This window comes from Tympanuchus pallidicinctus, unplaced genomic scaffold (genome assembly GCF_026119805.1).
Source record: "Tympanuchus pallidicinctus isolate F22 unplaced genomic scaffold, pur_lepc_1.0 scaffold3, whole genome shotgun sequence".
In the NCBI taxonomy this organism is placed as follows: Eukaryota; Metazoa; Chordata; class Aves; order Galliformes; family Phasianidae; genus Tympanuchus; species Tympanuchus pallidicinctus.
In genome coordinates, this window is record NW_026294747.1 from 18055082 (window position 1) to 18067145 (window position 12064).

Sequence of the window (12064 nt, forward strand, 5' to 3'; positions counted from 1 at the left end):
AGCCCAGAGAGCTCCTTAAACTCCTTCCTTCTGCACCCTCCCTCTTTCAGACCCTCGAGGAACTCATCTGTGGGAATTTATTCGAGATATTCTTCTTAACCCTGAGAAATACCCAGGATTAATCAAATGGGAGGACCGGTCAGAAGGTGTCTTCAGATTTTTAAAATCCGAAGCTGTGGCTCAGCTCTGGGGGAAGAAGAAGAACAACAGCAGCATGACTTACGAGAAACTCAGCCGGGCTATGAGGTGAGTGCACATGAAGAAATTGCCTGAATGGAGAATCTGGTTACTTTTAAAAATGAAGTGCAAGCAGCAGCAGTTCCTTTTTTTATTTTTTGCAACAACGAAGTCTTTCCCACTGATCTTGAGGTTGTAACATTGCATTCTGCTTTGTCTTAATTTATTCCTCCTGTGTCTGTATACTATAATATTCATATTATATAACATTTACAATATATTTTATACATAGTAGATTCTGTTTCTGTCCACACTGCCAACCAATAAAAATTGTAGAAAGGAAGAATGGTTACAGCAAGCTGAAAGTTCACGTGCTATTGAACTGGGAAGTTTCAGATTACAGAGAACATGTTTTTTGCACCAGTGTTCAGAACATAAACATTCCCCTGCCTTTATCTTAAAACTGGCTTACAGGTCCTCTGTGAGGACCTTCTTTGCCAGTTGGTTTAACATTCTCAGAATTTCCCATAATCCATAGAAGTTCAAACTGTATTTCAAAATGGAATTTTAGATTCTTTCCTGGTCAGATTTCAGATGCAGGCTTATTTAGGAGAAAAAAAAAAACACCTCCAAAAAACCAAAACAAGATGAAATTTAATCAGAGCGTGTAATGAATAGGGCAATACTGTGGAACTTGAAAAATGGTGAGATTCAAATTTGTAAGTCGGTTAATGTGAAGTAAAAAAAGACACAATCATTTTTTTTCTTCCTTATCTTTCAGTTAGATCAACCTTTGGTGTAATAAAATATAATAAAATAACATAAAATGAAACAAACTAAAGACATTTCAGATAGCTTTGTGATTCCCAATTTGACTGGGTCTTCTGAGACTGTAGAGGAATTTGGTTTAAATCTTTTCTACATGTTTCCTTTAACAGATACTATTATAAACGAGAAATCCTGGAGCGTGTGGATGGTCGCAGATTAGTATATAAATTTGGAAAGAATGCCCGTGGCTGGAGAGAAAATGAGAATTAAGGATCTCAAGAAATAACACTTAAAACACCTGGATGTAAATATTCAAAGACTATTTTCTTGTATTTATGTACCAAACTGGGGTGAAAAAACAATTCTACTTCTGTCGGGAAGAAGGAACATTATCATTGTTGGCGTTAAAATTATTTTATTTGAAGTATGTCCTGTATGGGGAAAAAATGTACACAGTTTTCTGTGATATAAGATAACATTATAGAATTATGATTATTTTTCCCTTCTTGTGAAGTTTTTCTTCTTTTTTTTTTTTTGTTAAGTCATACAGGCATAATGTGATTTATGACAATGCTGCGAGTCATGCAAAGAAAGGGAAGGAGCAAAATACTAGGGCATTTAGGCAGTATGGTAATCCACTTTGGAAGGCAGCTGTAAGTGGAGAAACTGTAAAGCATCTCTGAGCCAAGTAGTCTTCTTCCATAACCAGCTGGTTTATAGCTTTCATTGGCCAATATCACTTGTTCCTTCCCTCCAATTTCTGAATGTTTCAACGCTTTGCTGGCTTCCAGTTGCTTTTATTAATCCAGACAGTGGGTTCCCCTTCAATTGGCTTGTCCCGGCTGTAAGAGCAGTAGCTCATCAAGGTGGGTGTGAGCATTTACTTGGAGAACCCATACTACCTCCACCACTGGGACCTTCTTTTGTAGGCAGAAGTTTAGGACTGGACCTTGCCTGGTACTGAGTTTCTTCCCTAACCTCCAAAGGGCATTCAGCTCACACCATGAAACGGGCTATTTTATAACTGACTTAAACTGCATTTGAAGTGGACTGCAGGAAGAGAGTCAATCTCAGGGACCAAAGCCATTAGAGGAAGATGACTGTTTTCTGACTGGGCAAACTTTCCAAAAAGCACCAGTTTCCCAGTAGAGATAATACTTTCCCCTATCTTATGTTCCTAACTAGAGCATTCAAATCCACAACACATAAAGCAATGAGGAGAGGGGCAAGCAGAATATCTATTAATCCAATGGCACGAGGGAGAAGTCTCCCCAGTTCCTTCAAGTTATATGATCTTCCTGGCAGGTCAAGTCTCATTTGGACATTTATTTTCAAATAACCTCTGAGAAATGTAAAACTCAGTTGCATGTAAAATATGAGTTCTCTTTGCTTTTCTCAAGTCTAGCTCTTTGTATTTGTTTGCTTTTTTTTTTTTTTTTTTTCCCTCCATTCTTTGTTGCAGAAAAATCCAGCAACATAAAGACAATGAGACATTGGGTAAACTTGTATCTGGGTCTGGGTCAGTATTTTGGGCTTGTCTCTATCTGTGCCATGCAGAGACTGAACATTCATTGGCAGCTTTTTCTTTCTCCAACTCACGAATGCTTCCTGCTGGCACCAGGCACAGGCAGAACATGGGGAAATAAATCTAGAGGAGGCAGTTCTTCACCAGGTCACTGAGTACGTGAGATGTGGGAGTTGAAAAACAGGATTTTCTTGGTGATGTTAACAGAGGTGAAACAAAGATCGATTCCTATTCACTATTTCAAGGATTGGGAATTTGGAAAGCAATGGCAATTACAGGGGCTGAAAAATCCAGGGGAAAAGAAAAAGGAATATTAAATCCATCCAATATCCATTTCCTAAGGCATCTCTTGGATTTGAATCCAAATTAGGCAGAAATTCAGCAGGGCGCAGCTGGAGGTTGTAAGCTATTCCATTTTTTGTTTGTCTTAAAAGGAAATGCAGATGAAACCAAGAGACAACAGAAGTATCAATATAAATGGCATCAAATGTGCTTAGCAACAATTTGTAGGCAAACATAAGAGCTTAGCTTGTTATCTACACATGTAGGGCATGTCTAACAATAGCACCACCTCCTACAGTGTGTGTGCCAAAGCTGTCACCATCAATTACCTGTACATGACAATTTTTACTTTTCATAACCTGGGTGGAGAGAGGTTCATCTGATTTACAAATCAAGTTATAAGCCTCTGTACTTCAAAGCTTTTTTTTTTTTTTCTCAGTGTATCTTTTTTTTTTTGTTTTTGTTTTTTTTGTGTGTGTGGACTGACTGTGCCAGCCTTGCTTGCTTTTGCGCAACTCACTAATTTCCTCTTTTTTCAGCTTGATTGGCTACATTCCACTCCATTTACCATCATTTTGTAGTTCATACAGCAAGAACCATGCCACCAGATGAGGAGAGAACCTTCACTTTGTTCCAAAGATCGTCACCTTCCACCCCCTCAGCCCCACAGTTCTTTGCAGTCCATTCATAGGATCATAGAATCATTAAGGTTGGAAAAGACCACTAAGATCATCTAGTCCAACCATCGCCATGGTACTCCAGGCTTATCCCTCTTCACATTCCAGTCCACTCCTTGAGTGAAAACCTGAAATCAGTGCCACCGTCACAAATCCCCTGGCACCCAGATTTCATCCTTTCTTGCTCTGGAAGCAAAAAGGTATAGCTGATGGCCATAGTGATGCTGTTGTGCTAGATCTCAGGTTAACTCATGTCTTACCGATTATCATACCTTCATAAAACTGCTTTCTACCAGATCTCTCAGTAACTTACTGGGAAATTCATTGAACTTGTAATATAGATGTCTCACCCCTTTTTTACTGAGCAGCAGCTAAACGTGCTTGTAAAGGTTTTGAAAATAAGTAGCTTAAAGCCCACTGTATAAATCCGGATAGTGATTTATGCTGGGTTGCAGTACAAATGCCAGTCTTTTACTGTCAGGTCTTTCAGCAAGTGGAAATCATGCAAGTTTATGTTCCCATTCTGTAGAACTTTTCAGACTAGGTACTTGTCATTCAGCATTACAATAGCACAAACCTGGAATAGGAGCCAGCCAACTTTTACTCTGTTTCACAAATGTATTAACCCTTGCCTAAGACAAATACAAAGGACTGTTTAAATCTGCAGTTCTTGCCAAGGACAGATGCAACCAACCAAAGGGAATCTTTTTACAAGGCCTAAGCAAATGGAGAAAATGAAGAGATGAATGTTTATGTAAATTACTATTTAAACAAAAAGCATTTCTGATTGCTCTTTTATTTTGTATTTCAGAAGCTGAGCAATCATATTTTTAGATGTATCCTATAAGTTAGCAGCTGCTCAACTGGTAGCACCATGTGTATAGATTTTTATTGTACCATAATTTTTCATATGTATAAAGCTCTAGATAGGAAAGTATATTATATTTATATAGATACATGCAAATCAATGTCAGAGGTGTAAGCGTGAGCACCCCTCCAACTCTATTTTCTGCACAAAGTTAGAGCAACTTACTCTTAAAACATCCTGAGAAACTATATGTAGGCTGGTGAACTACAGAGACATTAACATGTTTAGTTACATTTTTGTCTTTCTTTCCATGGTGAAATGCATAATTCTTGCTTGCTTCTCACAGCTTCTTCAACATACACGTGTGGAAAAAACCCCACATGAGATATTTCTCTATTGCCATTGTAAATCTCAACTTGGAGACTATGTATCACAGAATGGTTCTGAAGACTGTTTCTATTTTTGTGGACATGATATAAATTCAAATAAATGACTCGTGAAAGAAATTTTCTGGTGAACATTCACTTTGTGGTTTTTTTTTAATCTCTTGAGACTGGAATTATGGCTATAATGAATTCTTTTTGATATTGGAGAATATTTCAGTATTGGAAAAAAAAAATGTGGCTCCCACAGAATACAGTAGCCTGCTGCACTGATTGGTGGCGTAGCCTTCTCTGGTGAAGCCACTGGATTTGCAAACGTCTTGCACGTCCCACAAGGCTTGTTGTCAATGCTGTCAGCAGAGCCAGACTGCCTTTCTTGTTTGGCTGCTGAACTTCACAAAGTCTTACTTCAGCACTGCACATTTAACTTCAAGGCATTTTGGAGCACGTACAAGGGCTTGTCTGATTACAGCTGGCATTACTCGCACTTAGCATTTCCTTCACTGAATCAAAGCAGCTAAAGTGGCAAAGTCCTTTCCTTTGTGCTATTTTTTCACCTAAGAGATAGCTACGAAAACACTCAATGAACAAAGAGAATACCTTTCTCCTAATTCGGTCTTCAGTTTGAGGGAAAAAATGAAAAACCTGATGCTTAGGAGGAATTCAGAGTAGGCTCGCACAGCGTTTGCACCCTGTGGCTGTATCAGAGAGAAAGTTTGATTTTCAGACACAGGCACAGCCCTCGCGTTCAGCCCGCAGAACCAGGCTGCTTCCCCACAGGGCTGTCGCAGTCTGAGGGCTTGGGAGTCCCGCGTCAGCCTTCAGGAGGAACAGGAGCCAGATATCACACTGGTTCAGGCTGTTTTAAATAAGCATGCAGCTAGTTTTCTGTAAAATGGCTGGGCTTTTGTTTCACGCAAGCTGAGGCCAATATTTGAGCCAAAGACAAATAAGAATACATGGAAACATGCAAATAAATGCATATTGAAAAGTAACCTTGTCTGCTTGTGACTTACAATAAAGCAAGACTGCAGTTTACGGCCACGCTCTGAGGCCATGTGAAGTAAATGTTCTGTTTGCAAATCCTATGGAAATTGAAAGTAAAACATGCACTGGAAATAGTCTTCCAGGCTTCATGTAAACCCTGTATAAATTTGTGTGCGTGTCTGTGACAGGACTGAGTGAGAATTGCTTCAGTTAAGTGAAATGTGGTACTGCAGAAAGAGAAGCAGTTAGAAGTTATCAATACAAATGATTCCCAAGCAGCGACATCAATTTAAAAGACAGATAATCTATTGGAGTTTGCAGCGCTTTCTCCTGGGCTGATGGAGTTTTGCACAGGCAGCCCAAGTCCTGAGATGTAGGCAACCTGGCTGAGCTCTGTGCCAGTCTGGAATTTCCTCCAGTGAGCAGTCTTGCAGCCTTTCCCTTGATATTTAGCTCTTTCAGTCACCAGACACTGTTTAAACATGTGAGAAAATTCAAGAAAATGCCAGGAAAACAAAAAAAAAAGAACATGAGAAAGAGACTTAGTGCATGGCCATGTCTTGCTGCACTGAGTGCTTCTGTGTGGAATTCCAAAGGCAGAAAAAGAGTTGATGACATCCAAATCAGTCTATTTATATTCTTCCCACCAGAGGTTGGTTGCAAAAATTAAATACAAATTAGTGTTTACAAGTCTAATTGCAACTGTAAGGAGAAGAAATGAGAACAATACACATATATGCACGATATAATCTTCTGAGGCTAAAAAAAAAAATTATGGAAGCAAAATGACTAAAAATATGCTTTCTACTGAAGAATTTCTCTCCTCTGTCTTCAAAATGGTATAATATTCTCCTTTTCTCTCATCAACTTTTGAATTTCTAGCAATGACATTTAGTCTCAACATGGGGAATGAGGTTGAGAGGGATGATCTGTGATGCTGCACCACATCCTGCAAAACGAAGAGGCAAATTACAGCTTCTTCTTCTCAGACTTATAGGATCATTTTGGATCACAGTTTTTAATGTGCCTGGAAAAGATATACTTTGTTTGTGGTGGGGGATTACTTTTAGAGCAAATATGAGATGTCACTAAAATAAAAAGGAAAATCGCATTTTTTCTCAAGATAGAAAATCTGAATTTTTCTCCATTGAAACTCCAGTGCATCTCTCCCAAGCAGTTTCTGTGCTGGTAGGATTATTTTTCTTGAGGCTGCTGACTTGAATAGCTAAATCTAGTTGAAAATTGCTGTGAGAATTTTAAGCATTCTCAGGTGTTTTCATTTTGACATAAGTAACCTGGAATTGTTTCCACATGAAAAGCCCAACGCTAACATGTATTTCACAAGAGTATTTTAGTGTTTATTTTTTTAGTTTTTAACCTATGAAGGGGAATTTTTTTTTTTTTAACTGAAAACCAAAGAGATGTCCAACATGTCAGGAGAACAAATAACATAAAGTAAAACGGGGGAGATTTTTCTTGTCATTTTACTTTAATTTTTGAGAAAAGGTTTAGTAATAACTTTCTGCATTTTGTTTTTGCCTATTACATTATAGTAATTACGCTGGAAATGAATCTGATTTAATCCAGTTATTCTTTAAAAAGTATTTTGTGTTTTCTAAGACACAGATGAAGATACTGCTACTGCTTCTGTAGAAGTTGGCCAAACACTTGCACCTCTTCAGCAGTTCACCTCTTCTTGGAGGATACAAAGGTAAAAATACATCAGAGTTGTATCATTAATCACCAACCTCAAGGCTGCACAAAAATCGCACGCGTGCTGTGTTGCATCGGAAGCTCCCTGTTCAGTTGCATGTTCCAGCTCGAGGTGTTTCTAGGAGAATCTGATTAATGAAACTTTTTGGGTAGAAGTCAACAGCATGACAGCTGTAACTGCATTTTGCTTAAAGTATTCTGGTTTGCTGATAAATCTGGCGTAACCCAGCATACATTTTCATTCTAATCAAACTAATTAAGGATCCGTCCCACAAATTTTACATCCTGATGGATCCTTGCTCCTGCCTTGATTACCGTCCTTTTTACCACAGGCCATCAATTTCACTGTCATATTCAATGCATGTTACTAATACCTATTTGAATCAGAGCATTTTATCTTAAGCAGTGCTTTGAATTCAAACTTAAAAGTGAGAAAATCTGGATGCAATCTACAAAATTTCAGCATTGCAATTGTTTTCTCCTCTTAGATCTTGCCTAGGGTCAGGAGGACAGGATGGGCCAGAAATGCAGTTTCTGTTCCTAGAGTGGGCCTGCAAGAGGAACAGAAGAACTACACAAAATGTGCTTTTGCCTTTTGCCTTTGCAAACCAGCTTGCTCCTTATGCAGCACTACTGGGCCCCAGGGAGGTGTGAAGGCTTCATAAATACTTGCTCTCTACTGTTATAAATTTCATGTATGTATTGCACTTGTTTGTTTGTATCTGAGCCTGCAGCTTGACACCTCTGTAGATGTTAAGATAGTCTCTTCTTCCACTGAATTAGTTCAAGTGATTTATTGTTCGAATGAATTGATTGCAAACTGAGATTAACAGGTGGACTATTTATTGCAACTTTCATTCATTGTGAAAGTCACTTTGTTTTTCCATTGGCAGATGTTTTGTGACTGATTCCAGGTTTCTGCATAACCATGCACTGGGATTTCCTCATTTCAAGCTATGGGTAATTCAGAGAGGTGTGACTGCTTTTTCAAGAAGTGATTTCAGTGTCATGACACATCTTGTGTGTTTTGCAGAGGATTCTCTCCCTCTATGTGATTTCAGAGCAGTGAAGGGACTGAAAGCTCAAGGATCTCAGGACCCATTGGTGGAAATAAGAGTCCTCGGGGCTGACATGACTATCTCACATGCTTCTTTCCAAAGCTCCTTTCTGTACCTAGAGAATCTTGGTCAATAACGTGATCTATAGGATTGTGTGGGGATGAGATCACTGTGCTTCTCAGCTCTCAGAGGCAGCTGGAGGAAAGCTCCATAGTTCCGCAGGTGAGGAGAAGTATCAAACTGATCCAGGTTGCAGCCCCTGGAGAAAGTAGGATTGACTGAGTGCAGGGCTGTAGTGCTGCTCTGCACCCTCACCTCCTGAGGCCTGACCAAAGATGTATGCCAAAGTGTTTTAATATGCCAGTGAATGACAGCGAGTGCTGCAGAAAGGTCTGAAAACAGATGGGTCTGGAAAAGGTCTGGGTTGCTGCTGTGAAGATGTTTGATGTAGCACTCCAGTAGAGAGCATGAGGAATGCTGGGATGAGGGGACTGCATCCTCTCCTTCAGGTCTTGTGAGCTTGCTTGCTGTGTGTCAGATCCTGCCTCTGCTCTCTTCTTCCGCTCTCTTTTCCCAGATGGACGCTTTTAATCCCGGCTGTACCCATGGGAATTGCCCTTTCCCCAGAAGCCACCAGCCTTTAGCTGGCTTTCACAGGCTAAGAACAAACTAGCCCTTTGGCTCTAGCTTACACAGTTATAAGCTTTGGATTTGCCAAGTCAGGGAAATTTAAATGTGCAAACCAAATCTGCTTCCAGGGGCTCTCATTCTCAGTCAGTGCATCTGGGAGGAAATGGAGGACAACACCAGAACCTGATGCTGCTCAGTGGTACTTTTCTTTAGTGTGGCCACCGACCAATAGGAGGAGAAACAACAACCAGTGACAACTGCGAGCCACCAGAGATGTGCAGACTGCAATCCTATGCTGTCTAAGAGCCCTATATTTTCAAAGAAAGCTTAAATAGACAGACAATTAATTAAAAAAGGGGGAAGGGAAACGCCTTGAATCTCATCCTTCTTATGGCAGATACAATCATAATGTTTCAGGTAATTAGCTTTGCCTGAGCTGATGATCTCTCATTTTGGGAGTGTATAAAATCTATGAGTAGTGATATGAGGCAACCTGCAAGTCTCCATGCCTACTTCTAGAGTTCTCTCTGTACTCCTCTATCTCTCTCTGAATCGTACCTCCTCTCCTGGGGAAAGGCTCACTGGTGCTTATCAGATTCAATTACTGCTGTTTCATATCAATGTTCTCATGTGAAATCAGAATACAAATAACAGAACTACCTCCATGCCCCTACACAATTACAAATGCTGATGATTCACCAGTTATTCATGCCAAACCAATATTTTTCAGTATTTTACAGATCATGAGCTAGACACTTTAATACGTTCAGACTGAAATCATTGGCATGCCAGAAGGCATTTAGTGGAGAAGGCCACTCTGCTTGAGGATGCATGGTGTGCTCAGTTGCTGTCATACAGCCACACACAGCTCTTATCCTGCTAGGTTTGTGGGTAATGAAAGACACATTTGCTTTCAAGGAAATTTAGTTAGATAGTAAAGTTAATCCATTCTGTTATCACACTCCCGTGGAAGAGGGACTCACTTCGTTCTCCCACCCCAGCAGCCATCCCTGACACAGCATGGCTCCTACCTACCCCTGTGGTTCTTTCCCAGCTCTTCCCTGTTTTGGGGCTGCCTCTAGATTCACTTCCCCAGAGCTCTCCTCAAGCTGACCCAGATGAGAGTATAAGCTATCCTGTCATGCCAGGCTCCATCACTTCTGCCTCCAGCAGCGTGGCAGATGCAGCTGTTCATTCATTTTACTATAAAAACAGAAATTGGAGTTGTCAGTACTGAAAATGTTAAGGACTGGGGGAACTTAATAAATGTTGAGGTTGAGAACACTTTTAGGCTCCCTGAAACCTGAGCTCATGGCTTCAGTGAAGGAAAGTAACTGACACTGGACTGTGTGCTTGCATGGGTGAGGAGTAACCTGGTGCTATCGAATTTAAGGGAATAGAATACAAAGACCCACTGTGGGTGTCCTGGGACCCAACCAAGGACTGTCTCATCCCAAGTATGTTCTGCTGTCATGGAGATTGGTCACTTTCAGCAGTGGTAGATGAGACCTGCCCTTTATCTGATGTTTCTATCAGATGTAATTTTTCAATATATATACAATGAAAAGTCATGTGCTGAAGCTTATGCTCCTTTCTTCTGGTGTGCAGAAGGAATTTAATTCACTGCATATGGATAACCCATTTGTTTACAGTCAAGTTAAGTACAAAGCCAGCTATTAAGCTTTGCTGTCACCTTTAATAAATGGTTTCACAAGATAATAGCTCTGTGCAGCTACGCCCAAGGGCCATCAGCATTTTTAAAACCTCTTTATGTGTCAAGAAAAAGCCACACTGTAGCAGCCAACGACACCATGGAGAAATATTACTAGCTAATATTTTGTTTGAACACTAAAGTTATGAATTACAGGGACCTGCAGGCAAAGCTGAAGCTTTAAGCTTTTAAGCTGATTCCCTGCCTCAGAAAGGATGTAGAGCAACAAGTCTTTGCTCAGCTTGGAGAAAGATAAGGCTAGAAGCAGGGGCCTTATCGGAGACCTATCTCCTAAGCCTAGCCACCATATAAAACACCTTAAGCCTGACTGCAGTTTGTAGTCACAGTCTGTTTAAGTTGACCTCAGACAGCAGTTGGAAGAATGGCTACTGTGCCTTTCTGCTCCGTGCCTGCTGCTGTGTGGACTGGCCCAGCTCGATGATGGACCCAAAACTTATTCTGAAGTAGAAAAGGATAAGATTTTGGTTGGATCTGCACACCCTGAGGCTGTGGGGTTGTTGGGTCCAACTTGAAGGAGAATGTACAACTCTGTGATCAGAGGAGAAGGAGGGGGAGGTGATCTGTCTCTTGGGCAGCCATTACTTGTCAAGTTGGCATCAGCCGTTTGTGAGCGCTGAAGGATCTTCTCTGTGGAGAAGACATCTGACTCAGCCATGCAGGGGCATATGGCAGGTATATTATGCTTTGACAAACATGTTGATACCTTTCCTTAAATTTTACACAGCAATGAAAGGATTTTGCATTGCATTTTTACCACAATGTTCCTCTGACTTTTACAGTCTGCTTTTACAGTCTGGTAAAGCACAGATCTGATGAGGCTAGGGTGTGAAACTAGGGAACTGAAGCAAACCAGGGGGACCCAGACTGATTGCAAACCTGGACTGAACTGCATGGATGAGCTCGTTGAGGAGTTGCAAGCACAAGGTGTTTGTGAAAGATCCCTCCCACCAGCAGGTGTTTGCCATCAAGCAGGCCATGTTGAGTCACAGGGCGCCGTGAGGCACAGACTGCATCATCTGGGCAGCAAGGGGTGAGTGGGGATCAAAGCTGCTGATAAATGGTGTGGGGTTTTATGTTGTGAAATGAAGAGATGGTTCGTAAGGGGTGGAAATATAGTTAAGAAAAGAAGGAACTGAAGAGAAGGATTTGGGGAATAACCTCTTGGCCATGCAGGGAGTCCTTCCCAACTGCTGGCTGCAAGGCTGGAGGTGGTTGGGCTGCACCATGCTTGCTCACAGTGTGTGATCAGAATTAGAAACCATTATAACTGTAATGACTGAAATTGCAGAGTGATGCGTCTAGGCCTTTTGAACTCTGGATATGG

The 12064-nt window shown here is 40.8% G+C and overlaps 1 protein-coding gene across 6 annotated transcripts in view; it reads left to right on the plus strand.

The window, feature by feature from the left end:
• EHF (ETS homologous factor) overlaps nt 1–4743 on the plus strand; it is a 90764-nt gene extending 86021 nt beyond the window's left edge. For 5 of the 6 annotated variants that reach the window (XM_052695252.1, XM_052695254.1, XM_052695251.1 and 2 more), the window contains 2 exons: nt 51–246; nt 1116–4743. In XM_052695252.1, coding sequence (XP_052551212.1) covers nt 51–246; nt 1116–1215 — 296 coding nt within the window. In that variant the 3' untranslated portion in view covers nt 1216–4743. The remainder of the gene's footprint in view (nt 1–50; nt 247–1115) is intronic. The other variant, XM_052695255.1, reaches the window with a different exon arrangement.
• The last annotated feature ends 7321 nt before the right edge of the window (nt 4744–12064 follow it).